Here is a 21,580-nt window from a genome sequence, read left to right as displayed (position 1 = left end):
TCACAAGAGATATATGACAGTACCTAATAACGAGAGGGACATTTCGGCAGTTACTCAGGGGCATGAGAGACAGTATATTGCTCCTTTACAGTTTAGTGGGCTGGATGCATAGCTGGGTGATGTGGCAAATCAGTAATGCTTACTTGGGCAGCCATTGCTGGCTCACTTTCTCCACTATCACAGACTACTCACCAGCTTTCCCTGTGCATACCTTAGTTGCTGATTACATGACTTAATCAGTAGGGTGGAAGCTAGACTTGAACATTTATAAGATTCATATGGTCAAAGACATAAAATTGAGACAGTGAGATACTGAAACAGTGAGACTGTTTCACCTTGATCTGTAATACAAAGGACATGTCCATTTTCCAATAGTATTATCAATCAATACTTATCAGTGGAATAAAAATAAACTCCAGTGCTCTGTTCTTTATGTTACACTTACAACAGGTGAAAACAAACGTTGATTTAAACACTTCAGCCCCAGAAATTACTTATTATTTGTAAGTCCATCCTGTGATTTTTTTAAGTACCTATTGTAAAATGGTTTGGCATGATAATAGCAAAAACAGTCAAAAAAACAAACAAACAAAATCTGCTCAGGCATATTGGAGGACATAAGCAACATTCATCATCTCTAACATTCATATTTAATCATATAATTGCACATATCAATTCATAATACTCTTGTTAGTTTGCTTGAATTCATACATACCGATGAGGCTTACAGAAAAACAAAAGCAAATAACAGAGATCTTTACGTTACACAATGACATGTAATTGAGTGTGATGGGGCAGTGAGAAAAGTCCTTCTGCAAGAAAGCATAACACTCTCATGATATACCAAGAAACAGATTATCTAACCTGACTTTAGGAGAAATTTGATTTGGTTGTTTTGATAAAGGCATGACTAAGCTTCTTGACCTACCTCTAATACTATTTATTTCTCCACCTATGGTTTCACTTTTTATTCATAACTATCATTACCATGCGAAGACAATAGTATTACCTCTCTAATTTAAGTATTTTCATCAGTCAGATTAGAGATATCTACCTTATACTGAATCAAGTAGCTGTTTTATGTGAATTTTTGTGACCGATAACTGAGTGTTTCTTGCTGTGCAGTGCTAATCATGCTTTAATTTACATCTCTACCCTTCCATAACAGCAATTAAAAAAGTAATGAAAGTTATAGAAAGAGAATATAAGGATAGGATGGCAGCATAAGCTCCGCAGGTATAAACACAAATTACAAATGTTCGACTACTGATCACCAAAGGAATGCAACCTTGAGAGCTGGGTAGAACTGGTTTAAGGACATAAAAAAGTGAATAAAGAACATGTATCCAGTGTATTTGAAAAATCCCACATATAGTGAAAATGTGAAGTAAAATCAGAAGGTACAAATGACAGTCACAACACCCACAAAAATAAAAACAAAAGGCAGGGATGGGGAGGAGAGAGAAGTGGGGAGAGACAGAGGGAATTTCTGCAGAAGTGCCTTTCTCATTAAGGACTTTGTACTGTATCAGCACCAATTCTTACCTGCAGAATGTTGCCTTGCCTCTTCAGTAGAGAAGGGAGACCGATTTGCCATTTTACCACATTTTACAATGTCAGTTCAACAACTGTATGTGAACTTGTCATGTTTCACTATCTATTTTGGTTAAGTAAGTAAAAATTTTGGAAGAGCAGCATGTGTTTTTTCTGCTCTAACCCTACACACATTACAAAGATGATTACTAACAAAGCACTTGGATGCAAAAAAAAAATATAAAAACAGGTAAAGCTAAATATATTTGTGCAAATGAAAAGAGGGCAGAAAACACATCATTCTTAAAACTTAATGATCTGGAGATCATTAATTCAGAATGATGAAGTGGTCATGGAGACTGATTTTTCTTGCCTGTTAAATATGTCAGCAGACTTGTCTTGTATAAAGCATTCTAGAATTTGGCTCTCTATCACATAAATGTATATGTCTACCTCAACATAGTGTATACACAGCACAACTCAGGAGAATTAAAAGTTTTCTGACATCTTTCAAAAATATGAAGCTGATCCAAATACGGATAATATAAACAATCACAAACTACAGTTGGTAAAATGCAGGAATACAAGAAGACAGTCAGAAAATTAGTTTGAAAAACAAGGCAAATTACATGGCAAGTAGCAATTTTTCAAAGTCTATTAGGATTAGATAGTAATGTATAAATGCAGTTCTGTACTCCATCACCTCAAAAGAAATAAAGTAGAATTGGAAAAGGTGAGGAGGATGGGATGAGGAGGGTGACAAAAATTATTAAACATATGAAATATATTCTGGTCTGTAGAATAATGCCATAAATATTGTGAATAGAGGACAACTCATTACTGTTTTTTCCACTAGAAGAACTACAAGACATCAAGTGGAAACAACAGGTGTAAAAGGTTCAAGACAGACAAAAGAAGAAATATTTTCATGTGTTACATAATTTATAATTACATAATTTAAATCCACAAAAAAATGTGTATTTAAAACTCTTGCATTATTTCAAAGTGGGATTGAATAAAGCCATTGAAGAAATAGATACCTACAGGATTCACAATGCAAAGAAGTGAGTGGCTTAGCTAAAGTTTACTGGAGGCTTTAATTTACTTCATACTTGCAGTGATCTTATGCTCTTTGCTATATCATCATTGGCCAGTGCCAGAGATGGCACATGGCATATATGGATTTCTGGTCTGATCCAGTATATCTGTTTTTATCAATTGTTTCTTTTCCTGTCATTACTTGGTAGGAAGTGCAGGCTGCAACGTTCCAACCTAACCTTAGTTGTGAAATATTTTGGTCATTCTTATTTTAAACCTTCTGAACACAGGTCTTGTTGTGATGTAAATGATTAGAACTTTTAATGTAATTGGTCCCCAAATACACAAAGTTCCATCAATAAGCTAACCCATTATTTTAAAAAAACATATTATCTTACCAGTTTTAAAGTATTAGAACTATAAAAACATGAGAAATAGTGTGCTAAAACTAAGAACAGTGATTGCAGGAAGGGAAAAAAGAAAGTTTAACATTTGCCAGAAGATGTACCCGCTGTGAAAGTTACTTTTATGATAATAGGATGAGATTTTCTCATAGAATCATAGAATATCCTGAGCTGGAAGGGACCCACAAGGTCACTGAGTCCAACTCGTGTCTCCACACAGGACCACCCAAGAATCAGACCCTATATCTGAGAGTGTTTTCCAAACACTTCTGGAACTCCGGCAGGCTCAGTGCCGTGACCACTGCCCTGGGGAGCCTGTCCCAGTGTCTGACCACCCTCTCAGTGAAGAACCTTTTCCCTAACACCCAGCCTGACCCTCCCCTGTCCCAGCTCCATGCTGTTCCCTCGGGTCCTGTCGCTGTCCCCAGAGAGCAGAGCTCAGCGCCCACCCCTCTGTTCCCCTCATGAGGAAGCTGCAGGCCGGCATGAGGCCTCCCCTCAGCCTCTTCTTAAGGCTAAACAATACCATGATTTTAGCTGCTCCTCATACATCTTGCCCTGTAAACCTTTCACCATCCTTATAGCCCTCCTTTCTAAAACTCTCTAATAGTTTTATGTCCTTTTTATACTGTGGTGCCCAGAACTGCACACAGTAATTGAGGCGAGACTGCATGAGCGCATAGCAGAGTGGGACAACCACTTCCCTTGACCAGCTAGCAATGCCATGCCTGATGCACCCCACGGTACGGTTGGACCTTTTGGCTGACAGGGCACACTGCTGGCTCATATTCAGCTTGCCGTTGACCAAAATCCCCTGATTCTTTTCAGTTGGGCAGCCTTTCATCCCCCAGTTTGTACATATATCCAGTGTTGCCTCTTCCCAGGTGCAGAATCTGGCACTTGCTCTTGTTTAACTCTACATTGTTGGTGGTTGCCCAGCTCTCCAGTCAAGATTTCTCTGCAAGGACTCTCCACCCTCAGTGGAATCAATCGCTCCTCCCAGTTTAATGTTATCAGCAAACTTACTCAGTATACCTTCAAGTCCTACATTCAAGTCATTTATCAAAACATTTGAGAAAACTGGGCCTAGTATTTGATTTTGATTTTTTACAAGAAGTTACCCAAGAACTGTCATTTCAGTCACAAGAGATTTGTATAATGATGCTGCTTCCATAGATAAGATGAAAAAACAAACAACCAAACAAACAATCAAAAAAAAACTTATTTTTTCTGGTGATTCAAAAATCTTTTATCTTTATCTAGAACACAAACATATTCTGTTTATTGAAAGTATTGATTACACTTATTTCTTTGTAACAAGTAATTGATTTTTAGATCCCCAAAGAGAGAAAATATTATGAAAATTACACATATATATCTATTGGCAGAAATGAGAAATAGCAATAGCAGCTAAATCAGTCAATCCTTCACTAAAATTTAAAGACGTAAATAAATGACTAAAAGAATAGTAAGAGGTTACCCTCATGTAACTGTTCAAATGATTCACTATTTTTTTTATTTTTCCCTAGCACATAGTGACAGAGCTAGGTGAATCATCAATACATATGCTTAAACTCTACAGTGTTAGTGAGCAATACTGTACTATTATGAGATCAATGTTCTTTCAACCTATCATCCCTCTGGATTTTGCATTTACTACCCTCAGGTTGAAGATTTTTGTCTTGTTAATATGTCTGCTGATATATTAAAATCCCCTAATTAAATATATATTTTTTAAGTTAAAAATGAATAGTTACAACAAAATTTATATATGAATTTATATATGAATAACATATTGTTTAAAGAAACAGTGTATCAAAGTGTTACGTGAGAACATTCATATATTTACTTATGAGTAAACAACATAAAGATAGCAATTAAAAACACATTTTTAGGTGACCTACCAGTATTTCACACGATCTAGAAGAAATATTGATAAATAGCTAGGGTGTTATCATAAAATAGGCATTCAGTTCAACATTTATCTCCACAGTAATATTAATTTGCACAGAGAGACAATATTGAAGAGGTTTTTTTGCTTTGTTTTTGCTTTTGTTTTTGAAGAGTATTTAAAGGAACAGCTTTTGTGAGAGAAGGAAGCCAGTTGCATCCCAAGTCAGCTTAAGGAAGTCCTCTCTTAAGTCTGTTCAAAATAACTGTACCAAAATCTTTACTCTGATTCCATTTTTTTTTTTTTTTTTGTCTCTGAACATCCCCAATGTTTTTTTGTTTGTTTGTTTTCACAGAATCACAGAATCACAGAATTTCTAGGTTGGAAGAGACCTCAAGATCATCGAGTCCAACCTCTAACCTAACACTAACAGTCCCCACTAAACCATATCCCTAAGCTCTACATCTAAACGTCTTTTGAAGACTTCCAGGGATGGTGACTCCACCACCTCCCTGGGCAGCCTGTTCCAATGCCTCACAACCCTTTCAGTAAAGAAGCTCTTCCTAACATCTGACCTAAAACTCCCCTGGTGCAACTTTAGCCCATTCCCCCTCGTCCTGTCACCAGGCACGTGGGAGAACAGGCCAACCCCCACCTCTCTACAGCCTCCTTTAAGGTATCTGTAGAGAGCGATAAGGTCGCCCCTGAGCCTCCTCTTCTCCAGGCTGAATAAGCCCAGCTCCTTCAGCCGCTCCTCGTAGGACTTGTTCTCCAGGCCCCTCACCAGCTTCGTCGCCCTTCTTTGGACCCGCTCAAGCACCTCGATGTCCTTCTTGTAGCGAGGGGCCCAAAACTGAACACAGTACTCGAGGTGCGGCCTCACCAGAGCCGAGTACAGGGGGACAATCACCTCCCTAGCCCTGCTGGTCACACTATTTCTGATACAAGCCAGGATGCCGTTGGCCTTCTTGGCCACCTGAGCACACTGCTGGCTCATATTCAGCCGACTGTCCACTATCACTCCCAGGTCCTTCTCCGCCTGGCAGCTCTCCAACCACTCATCTCCCAGCCTGTAGCTCTGCTTGGGATTATTATGCCCCAGGTGCAGGACCCGGCACTTAGCCTTGTTAAACTTCATGCAGTTGACCCCAGCCCATCGGTGCAGCCTATCCAGATCCTCCTGCAGAGCCTTCCTACCCTCGAGCAGATCGACACTCGCACCTAACTTGGTGTCATCTGCAAACTTACTGAGGGTGCACTCAATGCCCTCGTCCAGATCATTGATGAAGATGTTAAAGAGGACCGGCCCCAGCACCGAGCCCTGGGGGACGCCACTAGTGACTGGCCTCCAACTGGATTTGACTCCATTTACCACAACTCTCTGGGCCCGGCTATCCAGCCAGTTTCTAACCCAATGAAGCGTGCGCCAGTCCAAGCCAAGAGCAGCCAGTTTCTTGAGGAGAATGCTGTGGGAGACGGTGTCAAAAGCCTTGCTGAAGTCAAGGTAGACCACATCCACAGCCTTTCCCTCGTCCACCCAGCGCGACACTTTGTCATAGAAGGAGATCAGGTTCGTCAAGCAGGACCTGCCTTCCATAAACCCATGCTGACTGGGCCTGATCGCCTGCTTGCCCTTCAAATGCCGCATGATGACTCCCAAGAGGATCTGCTCCATGAGCTTCCCTGGTACTGAGGTCAAACTGACAGGCCTGTAGTTCCCCGGGTCAGCCCTCCGGCCCTTCTTGTAGATGGGCGTCACATTCGCTAGCCGCCAGTCAGCTGGGACCTCCCCCGATAGCCAGGACTGCTGATAAATGATGGATAGTGGCTTGGCCAGCTCCTCTGCCAGTTCTCTCAGTACCCTTGGGTGGATCCCATCCGGCCCCATCGACTTGTGCACATCCAAGTGCCATAGCAGGTCACCAACCAGTTCTTCGTGGATGGTGAGGGCCACATCCTGCTCCCCATCCCCTTCCACCAGCTCAGGGTACTGGGAATCCAGAGAACAACCGATATTGCCGCTAAAGACTGAGGCAAAGAAGGCATTGAGCACCTCCGCCTTTTCCTCATCTCTTGTAACTAAGTTTCCCCCTGCATCCAGTAAAGGATGGAGATTCTCCTTTGTCCTCCTTTTTGTGTTGATGTATTTATAAAAGCGTTTTTTGTTATCTTTAACGGCAGTAGCCAGATTGAGCTCCAGATGAGCTTTGGCCTTCCTAATTTTGTCCCTGCACAGCCTCGCTACATCCTTATAGTCCTCCCTAGTGGCCAGCCCACTTTTCCAAAGATTATAAACCCTCTTTTTTCTCCTAAGCTCAAGCCACAGTTCTCTGTTCAGCCAGGCTGGTCTTCTTCCCCGCTGGCTCATCTTTGGGCACATGGGAACAGACCGCTCCTGCGCCATTAGGATTTGCCTCTTGAAGAGCGCCCAGCCTTCCTGGACCCCTCTGCCCTTCAGAACCGCCTCCCAAGGGACTCTACCAACCAGTGTCCTGAGCTCATCATGGTTGATGAGTAGATTTACCAGCTACTAATGGCTTTCAGTCTTGTATTCTTTTGATATGAATACAGCAAAACTAAAAGAAACAACATCAAATGAAATCATGAAATCACCTGGTAACAAAACAAAACAAGGACCATGATGAGTAGATTAACAATAACAGGAACCGTGACATTTAATGAAAAGTCATATGTACTAAAGATGTCTAATAATCAAATAAAGATGTCTAATAATCTAATAATCAACTTGTTAAATAGTAAAACTTGAGAAACTTTAATATATAGGATTGTTCTGAAAAACAATAAATAATATGCGGAAAGGAAGAAAGTCACAAAATTTACAAAGGCTGTGAGGGAAGTACAGAGCTGCTAATATTCATCTGGAATGTCTCAAAGAACTGCAAAGAAACTAGTGTTTCTACCACCAGAGAAAGTCTTGAGTTTCAGGTAGCTGACACAACTGTCGGAACTCAACTACTCCCCTGGGCTTAACAAATGACAAATCATTATCAGAAACTCCCAATGTCTCCATAGTTTTTACTAGAATTTAAACAGAATTCTCCAGTTCATTTATACTTTCATTTTTTAAAAAACTTTATACTCTAACTGAAACAGCCAAGAGTTAAATTACTGCTTTTACTGTTAACTTAAAATTGAAAGTTGGATTTGCAGTGCAATTATTGTATTCTTACTATATTATCTTACAGCAAATATACCACTGACTAAATAACTCAGTGAAATTATAAGTCATCAGAGAACCTTGATGCGTAATTATTATATTAAAAGAAATAATTTCCTGAGCAGTATGTTTGGTGAAATTTGGTTTCTTATGACATCATCTACAGTTATAGTTTCCCAAGTATAACAAAAAGCAAGCAGTGGAGACAGCTTTTTCTGTAATCAAGTCTGAAAAATATGTATTTCCTGTTGTCTAAAAAAAATGACTTTGTGCTGCAGCCTTTCACTTTGTACCTCTTTGTTTCTGTTAATTATGTCTTCTGCCTTCATGAATCATACAGGAACTTTGAAACTAACTAAGAGATTAAAACATTATATCAGAAAAGAGGAGAGCCTTGAACAATTCTATAAACCTTCAGGAAATTAAGCTTCAATTGTATATTACTTCAGGAAATTAAGCTTAAAGATAAGCATGCTCTTCTTTAGAAAAAGAAATTCACAGCTGAATTTTGCTACATATTTTAGAACACATTTTTCATTTGGCTTTGTTGTACAATGTCACTATATTGTTAAAATGGAGAAAATATTTTCTTATTTCAACGGAAATTCTTCACTCAGATGGTAGTGAGGCTCTGGAACAGATTGCCCAGAGAAGCTGTGGATGCTCCATCCCTGGAGGTATTCAAGGCCATGTTGGATGGGGCCCTGGGCAACCTGGACTAGTGGATAGCACTCCCGTCCATGGTGGGGTGTTGGAACTGGATAGTCTTTATGGTCCATTCCAAGACATTCTGTAATCCTATGATTATTTTATTATTTTATTTTATTATTATTTTATTAAGCTTAATTTAAATTCATATATTTAAAATTCTTCAGGGGAGAAAAGAAATCTATCATTTGCTGTGAAACAATGCTAAATCATTTAAAGGAATTTTAAAAATCAGTGTTTCAATGGTAGTGTAGTTAACAAGACTACTCCTTAAATATACATGTGATGCTCAGTGCTTTTGAAAGTCAAGCCACTTGTCTTTTGATTCTAAAGTACTGAATGTCTGTCCAAAAATTTTAGAGACCAGTTTGAAATTGTGTGCACTTCTTAGATACTGAAGAAATAAATGGAAACTTTTCCTTTGAAAACATTGATGAAAATACAGTGCCCCAAAATTTCACCTTTGATATTTAGGAAGAGAAAAGGGGGCACATACTAATCACACACAGTCCATGTAAGCATATATTTACCTTCACAAAATGGAGAAGATCCTTCAAATTGCAGCTGTGTATTCAGTTTGCAGGTTAATATATCTTGTCCAACAAGGGTAAAACCAGGATGACACTTGTACTTGGCAAAATCTCCTGAAAGAGTTATTAACAGCAACAACAAAATCTTTTTAAATCTTAAAATTTAAAATGGAAAAAAAAATCAAACAGAAGTACACCAATACCTCAGGTGTAGTTTGAAATATATTAACAGTTTGGTTAAAATTCAGGTGAAAACGTAAGAAAGAAAAGGAGATATTATTTTATCACCTATTTCAAAGTCATCATCTTCTGTAAACAAATCTGCATGTAGAACTATTGGTGGAGGTTGGCACTTCTTCAGCTGATATGCTGCAAATTTAAGTGAAAATAATTAAATAATGGTGTGCTAAGATTCATTTTAAAGAAAATTCATTTCATATTTACACTTGCCAAATTGCCAAAGCTATACTAAAACTCATGGTCTCTCAGTTACAACATTTTCTAATTTAAATTTCATGACATTACTTATTATATATATATATATAAGAGTATTTATTATGCATATAAACAGTAAACTACACAGCCTAGATGGTTATAGATCCATTGCAGGAATGGATGCAGTTTAAATGATTATGAGGAGGTATTTGCAGCTACAAAGCTTCTGTTTTATGTGGCTGCCTTTGCAGCATGTCAAAGGGCTAATCAGAGATTATTTAGATTTCCTGGAAAATCTGTTATTACCTGCCACGTATCTGGTTTGTCATACTTATTCTTAGTTTAAATTTTCTGGAGAAACTAAGAGTTAATTTTTCTGAAGTATAGGTGCATATCTTTACTTTAAAAACAAGCAGCAATAATAGCAATGTTTGTAAGTTAAAAAAACAAACAAACAAAAAAAAAAAAAAAAAAAAGGCACTGCCTTTAAAATAAAATGCTTTCTCTGCTCTTTAAATCTGTTTCCAAAATTTGTGAGCAGTCTTGCAATGAAGGTGACCAGTGCATTGGCTAACTTGTTTCTGAAATGGAGCAGAATGCCTACAACAGCTGAAGAAACCATTTCTGGATAAAAAATCTAAACCAGAGATTTAAGATTGTGATCAGAGTCCACACAATATAGAAAAAAATTTCTTCATGCAACAAAATCACAGTCAAGAACACAAATGCTCCTGGTACTGTGGTAGCCATTTTTGAGAAGTTAAAGAAACAAAATAAATGATACTGGGGAATCTACCCTTACCTTCCACCCTAGCTTCTGTAGCCCATTTATGAACATTTACAAACAAGGCATTTAGGAGCTTAAAACACTATGCAGGCAGACAGTTTTCCTGGAGAACGTTCAAGAAAAAAGCCCAACAACCTGCTTAGACATGTGATAGCAAGTTTCTAAGCTATAGACACCAAGCAGGAGAAATATATGCATGTCCTGTGATACCCTTGATTTCATTGTACTAAGACACCTATCTCCCAGTGTGTGGGCTCAGAAATCCCTGCAACTTAGTCTCCAAGAAGCCCAGTTTGCTGGGTTTGCTTTGAATTCAATTAAAATCATGGACACTATTCACATTATACATGATTTTCAGCCAGTGATCCATTATGCAAAAGTAAATAAACAATGCAGAGAAAAAGAAGCCAATTAATTCATTTTTAACCATGCTAGACTAATGCACTACATACTGTGATAGATCATTTACCTTTTGTTTTTATCATATCAAGTTATTGACCCTGAAAGACTGACTACACCCTTATACATCCTCAGCATAAAGCTGGAAAATGCTCTCACTGACCACTCCTTGTAGTTTGCTGCTTTGACAATCCTGGAATGTGGGAGCTATATGTTCCCAGTCTAATGACTAAAGCCTGGTGAATTAAGTCACCTCATCTTTTAAAATTCCAATCCAGAACACCAACAATCTTCCACTTAATTTACAAAATCAGGATGAATTCAGAATTAAAACTAGAACTGGAGTTCAGCATTTTAAGCCCAAGTTAGATGCCTAATTTACATGTCCTGTAGCACTGACTGTAACTTTGAATATAGTACTTTGCTGGATATTAGACGTAAAGCTGTTGTGCAATACTCCAAAACTATCCCACAAACCTTTTTCATGATAATTGCTATGATTAATTTTATTATGGGAGTATAAAAGTAATTAATAAATATATGTGTCAAATTAATTAAAAATTTGAAAACACAATATTAGACAGCAATGATTAATATTAAATATAGGTCATAGTTTATTCAAAAGTACAAATGATTTTTCTTATTTTTTTTAACATATATTTTTAAAAATTATACCTTTTTTTTTTTTTTTTTTAAATAGCAAACCTATGAATCCCTATAATCATGGTAAATTTATTTATTCACTACCTTGCATAGTTAAGAAATATTTTTAAATTTCATTTGATTGTGGTAATTAGACACTGATGATATAAGGCAAACTGACCATGAAAATTGAGAACAAAGAATCCTCCTGTTGAAAAATCACTGTGAAATTTGAGGAGGACTTGATTGGTGGAACTGTAAGCTGTTTCCAGAGCTGTGTTCCCACTGAACACTCCCAGCTGAGGTGAATTATGGTCAGGACCATCCCTATAAAGTGAAACATAAAAAAAAACAGATGAAGAAATACAATAGTTGACATTTAATTTAACAGTCTCTTTTCTCTGTAATGCATGTTTTATTTTTGTAAAAACTGCTTTTTCTAATTATTCAGAATAAATTTGTTTTTATTTCTATCTACACAGAATACTCTTTCTATATGTTTCTAGTATGTTTTGAGAGACCAGGAGTCCTTTATAATAATGTTTATATTTCCATGGTTAAGAAATTTACTGTCAGACTTTGTAACATTTTAAATTTTGTGTTTGTTCCTGCCAAAATTCTCTTATATACATCTCCCCCCGCCCCCCCCCCCAAAAAAAAAAAAAAAATGTATCTAGAAAGCTCTTAAGATCGTATTGTATTTCTAATATTTTTGACCTGGATCCTTCAAGTCTGCATTTATGACTAATGCATAGAGAGATGTGCATGTTGCAAGTTCAGCCTGCCCTTTCACTTCATTCCTGAAAATCAAAAATCTCTTCTAAGGGGGAAGGAAACAGTGGAACAAAAGAAAGGTTGTGTATCTCTGAATAGACACCCAAAGAGAAATACTAAAAAAATACCAGGCTACTTCCATTTTCAGTATCATCACACAGAATATTCAGCTCTAAACAACCAGAATAAATAAATAAAAGCACTACTTTTATCAGTGAAGATTTTTTGGAGCCCTTCAACACCTATTTGTGGTCTTCTTCTACATTACATTTACTGAATCAAAATTTAATCAAAAACCTTTTGCGATATGTATTTTAGAAGGCTGGAGATTAACTAGAAGCTCTCTAAAAGCATTTAGCTTTTGACCTTTCAGTATCTGTAAGTTAGAGGGATATTTGTTCACCTCTAGCTGTATGTTTAATAAGCCAAGCATTAACTCATTTTTGTCTATTCCAAACCTATCAAGATAATCTGTTCATAAAAAGAAATATCTAGTGTATGGACAAACTTGGTTTCAAGTTGTGAAAGAGTGTATGTCATTTATTTAACTAGCTGTAGCAACCTTTTAAAAATAATATTTAGATGAATTATTCTTCCCCAATGAAGTTTTTCAAGATTATCCAGTCTTCCAAAATCAATTCTAGTGTCAGTGACAACAAGAAAAAATAAACTGTAGTTGACTTGTCATAAAAATGTATTTTCTTATTCTTGCTGCCTTGCAAATAATTCTCAAGTTAATGAATGCTGAATAGGAACCTGATAATTTACTTAGCTTTTCATTTTAAAAGTCTTATTCCCACTGAGGATGAAGAAAATACATTTTTTTTTCTTGTTTTCAAAAAAAAAAAAAAAGATCAAAATCAGAAAAACTCTTTCATATTAAGGTTTGACATTTCATAAAGAAGTGAATGGTATATATATGAATGATATAAACACAATTACATCTAACAGCCTCCTCCCAGCAAATTCAAGAACTATCCATCACTGATACCTCAGAAAACAACTCTTAAAAAAGCCTGTTTGTGATTTATGGGCAATCAGAAACCAAAAGAAATAAGCTGTAAAACAGTTCAATATAACAGGTCAGGAATTCTGCACATACTACAGCCAAACAAGTTCAAAAAGTATACAGGATTTTAGGAAAAAAAAAAAAAAAAAAAAAAAAAAAAAAAAAGTCATCAATCTAGCATTCTTATCATTTAACACGTCAGAGAGGACAACCTATGATGACATTAGATGATAATGCAAATACCAATGGCAGCTAACCTGCAGTTCATAAACAGTTATGCATCCCTTTTATAAACTGACTGAATTTCCCTATTTTAGTACTTGGTTTTTAGTTTGCTGTCTGGAAAAAACTCACCCTGTTCAGCAACAGTGGACCAGATGGGAGATGGGAGCAGCTGACTCACACAGGAGTAAGTTATACCCCATATTCTGTGCAAATTGTCCCTTTGCAAAACTATCAGCAGCACATATGAAAGAGAAGTAACTTTGCACATTGTGTGGGGTACGGACCAAGGTTAGCTATAGATGAGTATGTAACAACTTCCTATCCAAGACATCATCATCTATGCCTGCTCTTTAGCACAGTACATTCTTATGCAAGTACTTTGTCAGCCCTAATACCTCCTTTTCCATCTGGAGACACAAAATTGAGATGGGTTTGGGAATAAGAGTTACAAGTTTGGGGAACAGTAAAATACAAGGTGAAGCTGAAAGATATAAAGGTACAAGGGCTGAAAACTTGGCTTCAAAAATAGAGACAGCCTTATTAAGATATTGGAAAATCTCAATGAATGCCTATATCAATTAATATCTAAAAGATGTCAAAAAGTTTTGGTGCAACTAGCATATTACGTCATATATTCACGGGACACATAATTCAACATAGTGTTGATTGCTTTTGGAAAACAAGAGGCCAGTTCCAGAAACTGTAAAATGTAACTTGTATCTTCCTGCACACAACCACGAGTTCAAAGAAGATCTGATTGATAACTGAGCATAAATATATTTCACATATTTATAGAGCTTGTTGTTGTATATGTTGGTCTTCAGCATAGATGGTAACATAAAGGGCAAGACTGAGCAAAAGTCAAAGCCTGGGACAGTGAGTTTTTGATAAATTAATCAGAAAAAAAAAGGACTTTTATTTTGAAAAATTACATACCAAACAGCAATGTAGTCATTCACAGGTTCAGTTTGGAGTAAGGTAAAGTTGATGTAAATTCCATGGCCTGGAGGTACAACAATTAACCACGTACAGTCCTTGGAATTTGGGTATTCATCTGGAAATCCTGGGGAATAAACTGTACCATTCTGAGCAGTTACATTATAGCCACAAGGAGCTGAGAAGAAAACAAATGAAAAAAAAAAAAAAAATAAGAAAAACATACTTCATGTTATGCTTCCAAATTCCAAAAGCTCTACAAGAAAAGCCAATCTGGTTCTTAAAGACAGCATTGGTTGCTTGATTCTTTGAGATAAAAAGCACTGATATTTCTAAGAAATAAGTTATCCTGATGTCTTCAGATTTTATTGCTTAAAATCCATTAAAATTTACTGGAAATGTTGATTTTATATAGAATAATTTGAAATAACACACTTTTAAAAAGGGACATCTTCAGTTTGTATTCAAGATTCAGAAACAAGCAAAGAGAATCACAAAATCACAGGAATCCTTTTAATAGCCTCTGGTTATACAGGACAGGTTAAGGAGGCTTTCACCACTTCACCTTTTTTATCCATACCAATAGCTAGTATGATGAGTTCAGCACATCTTCCCATCTTAGAACATCTGTTCATGAACCATAGTCCTTTTAGTGGCTAACAAAGGAAACAAGGAAAGGAAAGAGAAAAGAAAAAGAAGGGTTGTTTATATCTGCTCTTCCTGGAGCTTTCTCTTCTCCAGGCTGAGAAACCCAACTCCCTCAGCCTGTCTTCATAGGAGAGGTGCTCCAGCCCTCTGATAATCTTTGTGGCCCTCCTCTGGGCTCGTTCTAATACTTCCATGGCCTTCTTGTGCTGCTGGCCTCAGAGCTGAATGCAGCACTCCAGGCAGGGTCTTATGAAAGCAGAGCAGAGGGGGACAATCACCTCCCTCACCCTGCCGGCCATGCTTCTTTTGATACAGCCCAGGATATGACTGGCTTTCTGGGCTGCAAGCACACATTGCCGGCTTGTGTTGAGCTTCTCATCAACCAACACCCCCAGGTCCTTCTCCTCAGGGCTACTTTCAATCTATTCTCTGCCCAGCCTGTATTTGTGCTTGGGATTGCCCTGGCCCAGATGTAGGACCTTCCACTTGGCCTTGTTGAACCTCATGAGGTTTACATGCCTTTACATTACAAATCTCAAGCCTTCACTTCCCTCCAGTGTATTGACCACACCACATGACTTGGTGTCATCATACATAAAGCACAGTTCTAACAGGAGCTGACTTGGTATAACTGTTCTTATCTTCACCCATGTCCCAGGATTTGTTTCTAATTAATTAAAACTGAAATTCATAGGATATATTTGGTCTTGCTAGGTAAAGCTAATATACGAAAATGTGGTAACAGCTAAAGTGGCTAAAAATTTTAAACCACAATTATACAGAACATAGAAGTGGGACAATTTTTAATGCCAGTAGACAAACAAAATATACTGCTTCATATTTTTGAGAAAGACTTTTATATTGTTAGTTCCTTTAGTCCATATGAGAAGCTAGAAAGAGTACAAAACATGTCTGTATAACTACTTTAAATCAAATCATGGAATATGGAAAAGGAAAGATGTGGAAAGGATAAAAGTCCTCAAACAAGTAAAGCCTTAGCTAAGAGGCCCAGTAAATATGGTGCTGTCAGTGCTAGCAACAGGCCACCGACTTAGCATTACGCTAACAAAACAGGCCACAGACTCATTTTTTTCTGGATTTGTTCTGGTAGCCTGGCACTTAATTTGTAATAGCAATAGTATAACAATTGGGTAGCTACTTACTACTTCATTTTAGCTTTTGCTTAACTTTGTCCAACTATGTAATGTAACGATTAATATTATATCTATATATATATTATTACTAAAAGGTAGTGCTGGCAAACAGGTTTTGTGTACAGAATGAACATCTTCTCCTGGAGTACAACCACTGAGCTTAAGACTTTTATAGGCCCTATAAGAGTGAGTGTAACAGCAGAGAAAGGGGTGGATATTAGAAGTTTGTGTGCATCATTCTAACGTTACCTGATTTGAAATATTAGTATCACTGTAACTGGACTAATAATTTGGTTAGACTGTTAAGATTTTCTTTGTACTAAAATTAAACTTTTGGCTTTGCATATATGGCATGTTCCTTTTACCTACTGCAAATTTTGAGTGTAAGATTGGTGAGAATTCAAGCAGCCTATTTCATAGCTTGGTTGAAGCAAATTCTTACTACTATATTTTGGCACCAGTGGAAAAGCAAGAACACCTAAATATAAAAATAGCAGAAATGCTGCCATGGTGATTTTGTTACCTGAAGAAAACAAAATAGAAATACCAGGTGTCTTCAGCATTCAGGAATCAGAGACCTGTTGTCCACATCTCACACACAGAAACTTAGAAACCTTTTTTATGAATTATTTATGAGTGACATGTTATCAAATTTCCATGGGGCAACCTCACAGACAAGCCCAACCTTTTCCTCTGAAGCAGTTTCAGCTTCCCTTTGTGAATCACTACCACATCCTCTTACTTCGCCTTCTGTATGTGGAATCTTCTGTAGAAAAGTTTTGATTTGAACTTCTAAGACTGGCCCTAGCTAGAAAGGTGATTTTATTCTTCAGTTGATTTCCCTCTCAGACCCACTGCCAAAATCCAGGGAACAGAGACCTAATAACCTCTTGTTTTCCTTATTACAAAAACATTTTTATGCAAAAATAATTCTTTTGGCAGTACTAGACTCGGCTTTAATGTACGGAAATGAATGTTTTACAAGGCAAGAAATGTGCTGAGCCTGAGAAAACGCTGCATTCTCAGACAGAACTCTAAGAAATCTGCACTTTAGTCAGAAATCATAGCTATAAATGTACACAACTGCAGACAGAGTGGAGATGCATGCATTCAGGCCTCAGCTATGAAGAGCTGTGCAATGTGGGTGCCTGTGGGTAAGCTTGACAGGAAGGATTCAGATGCAAAAAAAAAAAACAGGACAAACGTACATTGTGAATTACAGACATGTCAGGAACAGTGAACAGTTTTGAAATGAAGATAAAACTACTGAGTTGAAGCTTTCTGGATGGGGGAATCAAAGAGAAACAATGACTTCATGGCATTAGCTTTATCTAAAAATATATATAGGGAAAAAAATATACAGAATATATATATAGAAAATGCTAATTTGTACTATAAAAATCTAAACTACTCAATGTATGTCCCATGTGTTCTTCAGTATTTTTTAGGAAACATTTTTCTCTAGATAGTAAGAAATAAAAAAAGATATAAGGCTGCTATGCCCCTTGGTGTTGCATCTATATCCCTACTCAGAAATATCATATATAATTCTGAAGTCCTTTTAAAACTCCAAAGACATTTTCATTTTGTGTTAGGTTTAAAAAACAAAACAAAACAAACAAAAATACATGCTCTCCGATATTGAATAATTATTTTTAATCACCATCAGTCTAGATGAAAAACAGTAACATTCTCAGATGAAGAGTAAAATCATTTAATACAGGCGAATGTAATACTGCTGGATAAAGAGATTTTTAAGAGTTTTTGTTTGTTTGTTTTGTTGTTGTTGTTGTTCACTTTGATTCAATTGCCATGGAAAGTAATCCAACAAATTTGCTGGATGTTGTTAAGAAGTCCTAGATATAGAATGCTTATTTGTGTTCTCCTGTGTTTTAATACCTCTAATTAATAAATGAAACTAGTGTTATGAAAAGTACCATTTTATTAATGGAACCCTTTAATCACATTTTGATTAGAAGAGATGTATTCAAATATTGCCCACAGTTTAATGAATGTTGTTTTTCAATCAGACAAATATATCACTAAAGATGAGACAGGTACATAATGTCATATTGTTTTCTGAAACTTTCATAAAACTATACAAAATAGCCTAATTCCACAAAATAAATAAATAAATAAATATTAAGCTAATAAACTGTTTTAGTTAGTATCATGAACATGTATCAATAATGTGTCATATGGTAATCGCATCTGATTCACTTGAAAATACTTCTTGCAACTTTTACCAAGACTCATGTTCCCATTTATTCTATTAATGTAGATGTCACTCAGTATAAATTTCAAATAATTGTTTCTATTTTGTTTGTTTTGCATTTAAGATCTATCATATACAGATTGCTGCTAAGCTAATTGAATGTTATTTTTTTTTGCAATTGAAAAAAAATCTCTTGGTTTTATAATACATAGCTCCACATTATATCACAACATTGCTATTCATCTTTAATTAATATATTTAATATTTTAGAGTTATTAAATTAAATATTTGAACTATTAATGATGATTTTTTAAAATATTATTTCTTCAGGTAATAAATTATATTCAAAGCTTAATTAGTGGGAAAAAGGTGACAAAAGGTCATTGCAGATAAATCACCGCAAAACTGCTGTGGAAGAAATTAAGATCAGGCAACAGCAACTAACTCAAAAATCTTAACCAAAGATTTTTTTAAAAAAATAAGGGGAAAAAATGTATGATCTATATAAAACAAAAAATGTTGAACTTTGGAACTAGTTTCTAATTCCAAAGTTTGGAATTAGAATTCTAATTGGAATTAGTTTCTATAGTACTCTACCACTTAGTGTTAAAGATTCTGCTTGGCAGTGCCTGGACATAAAATTTCACAGGCCATGGATGGGTCCTACTGAAATGCCATAATGCTAGTTAACAAAGCTGTTTAGCTTCTTCTGCTGCTTTGATTCAAGAAAAGAAATTCATTTCCCCAGATGTTCCAAAAGTACATAAATCCAAAACACAGTTTATTTGATTAGGAAAAAGGTGAAGCAACTTATTAGACATAGAAGAAGGCTTTTAATTTCAAGACATAAGAATAAAGAAGATACAGAGTTTTATTGCAGGCCAGGGTAATGAAAGTAACTTGTGATATTGACTTCAATCCTTATTAAGAGAGGAGGCTAGCACATTATGTCTCACAAATGGAAGATGTAACAGCTGCCTTTCTTAACTATTCTCTCAGTTTAGCTGTAATTTATACAATTTTTTCTTCTCATTTCTGACTTACTACTACAAAAAGGATCCCAAAATACATGCTGCAAAAGACCAAAACTAAGTTATACATTCAATGTTTTTCTCATTAAAATAGCAGTAGGATTATCTACTGGTAATTTAATTTATTATTAAACCATCAGTTTAATAATAAATAATAGAAATAAAATGAATAAAATATAGCTAGAAATATCCATTATGCTAAAAGAACCATATTCAATGAATCAATATAAAATACGGTAAGTGTGAAAACAGTGTTCAAAGAGAACAGAGATTACATATGGTCTAGAAATCTCAGAACATATGCAAAACAATGTTTTCCCACTGATAACATATCAAATTACATCTCAGAAATTAACATTTGCTAAAATTCATTCTATTAATAAACTGAAAGGTTGTAGGGAGAATATGGATTTGGTACCTAAAATATATTTTTATTCTAGGAGTTCAAAGAGTATTGGTCAAACATAAAGGAAAAAGAGAAAAATATATTCTCTTATCTTTTTAGTTCCTTTAAAATATTTTATCACTTCATTTTTACGCAGGATAATAAGGCATATTGTAGCTGATAGGCACAAGATATTATTATGAGTTGTAAAAATCTGTATCATCAGGCTTTAGAACCAAAGATTTAGAACCAAATACACCATTATAATTATTTAGGAGAGTAAGTCATCATACTTACACAAAGGCCACATACAAGTTAATTTATCAAGTAATTATTTCTTATCTCCCAGACATTGTTTAGATTTTTTTTTTTTTTTTGGAAAGTGGAATCATTATTTCCAGACAAGCTTGTCCCTATGCTATACTTGGTATTCTATACATAGCTCTAGCTGTTCTTTTCACCCTAGCATTGTACTGTATAAGGAACATAAGTTAGTAATATTCTATCATCATCCTTTATACTTCTGTAACACCCTTTAAAAAGTAACTTCACCAGTTTATGTTGAGGGAGAATATTTCATATTTGCTTTCAGTGCAATTTTATTATGGATAAGCATGTATTTCTTTTTTTCAAAATACTGATAAAGTTGAATCCCTAAACCAATCTCCTTTGAATAAAATATGTTCTTTGGATAGTCCTTACTCATCCTTTACCCATCTTAATTCAAAATTAATTACTTATTAATTCATGTAATACGTGGAAAAATAATTTGTAAAGTGCTATAATTTTTTAATTAGAAAGTCAGGTGGAGCTACAGATCATATTCAATGCAAGAACTTATGTACCTAAAACAGGAATTGCAAAGCATTTAAGTGCAAAACTGAAATCTTCAGTCCTCCCATTCATTGACTATCTAATTCAGGAGGCATCTGAAGTCAGAAGCCTTGGGAACAAAAACACATAACAGGGCTACGCAAGTCAGTGTTCTATCCTGAAGGAATCCTCTAAAAGAAATACAGAAATTAGCTGTAGTAGTCAACTAGCACTATAGTAGGTGCCCTTAAAAGAACATCTCAGAGGATCTTTTAGCATTAGATGCACAACTTAAAAGGAATGTTACAGACACATTTAGTTACAAGATACAGTCTGGTTCCCATCTTTTATTTAAATATGTCAGATGTAAAAGTTTTTACCATTGTAAGAAATACACACACACACACATATTCATATATATTTGCATATATATGTACATATATATATATATCTCATTATGAGCTATAACTAACCTCTCTGACAAGAATGTGATGCATTATCTCATTACATATCTGTAAGGAAAACATTAGCCCAAAGAATTTTCATTGTTTATATAGATATTTTAGTTTTATACTTATTCTTCCTAAAGGGGAGACAAATTCTTCCTAAAGTGGATTCTGGAATAGGTTTTAAATTATTTGTGTACTTCATTTTAAATTTCTGGTATTTTTTTGTTTGTTTGTTTGTTTTTGAAAAATGTTTAAACTTTCTTCCAGTGGCTCTGATGCATAGATTAAAAGATGGAAAAAAAAAAAAAAAAAAAAAAAAAAAAAATAAAAAAAGGAAGCCACATCTTGGCAAGAGTTTTGGTAGCAGGGGAGCCCCAGGGGTGGCCTCTGTGAGCA

At 35.8% G+C, this 21,580-nt stretch overlaps 1 protein-coding gene across 2 annotated transcripts in view; it reads right to left on the bottom strand.

The window, feature by feature from the left end:
- The window catches only part of CSMD1 (CUB and Sushi multiple domains 1), a 1,151,643-nt gene that overhangs the window by 107,699 nt on the left and 1,022,364 nt on the right, over positions 1-21,580 (bottom strand). For both annotated transcript variants that reach the window (XM_035319885.1, XM_035319886.1), the window contains exons 43-46: positions 14,490-14,667; positions 11,727-11,872; positions 9,571-9,651; positions 9,283-9,396 (exon numbers count right to left, since the gene is read on the bottom strand). In XM_035319885.1, coding sequence (XP_035175776.1) covers positions 9,283-9,396; positions 9,571-9,651; positions 11,727-11,872; positions 14,490-14,667 — 519 coding nt within the window. The remainder of the gene's footprint in view (positions 1-9,282; positions 9,397-9,570; positions 9,652-11,726; positions 11,873-14,489; positions 14,668-21,580) is intronic.

The sequence above is a fragment of the Oxyura jamaicensis genome, chromosome 3 (genome assembly GCF_011077185.1).
Source record: "Oxyura jamaicensis isolate SHBP4307 breed ruddy duck chromosome 3, BPBGC_Ojam_1.0, whole genome shotgun sequence".
NCBI lineage: Eukaryota > Metazoa > Chordata > Aves > Anseriformes > Anatidae > Oxyura > Oxyura jamaicensis.
Note: the sequence above shows the minus strand (reverse complement) of the source record. Positions and strands in the feature narration are given on the sequence as shown.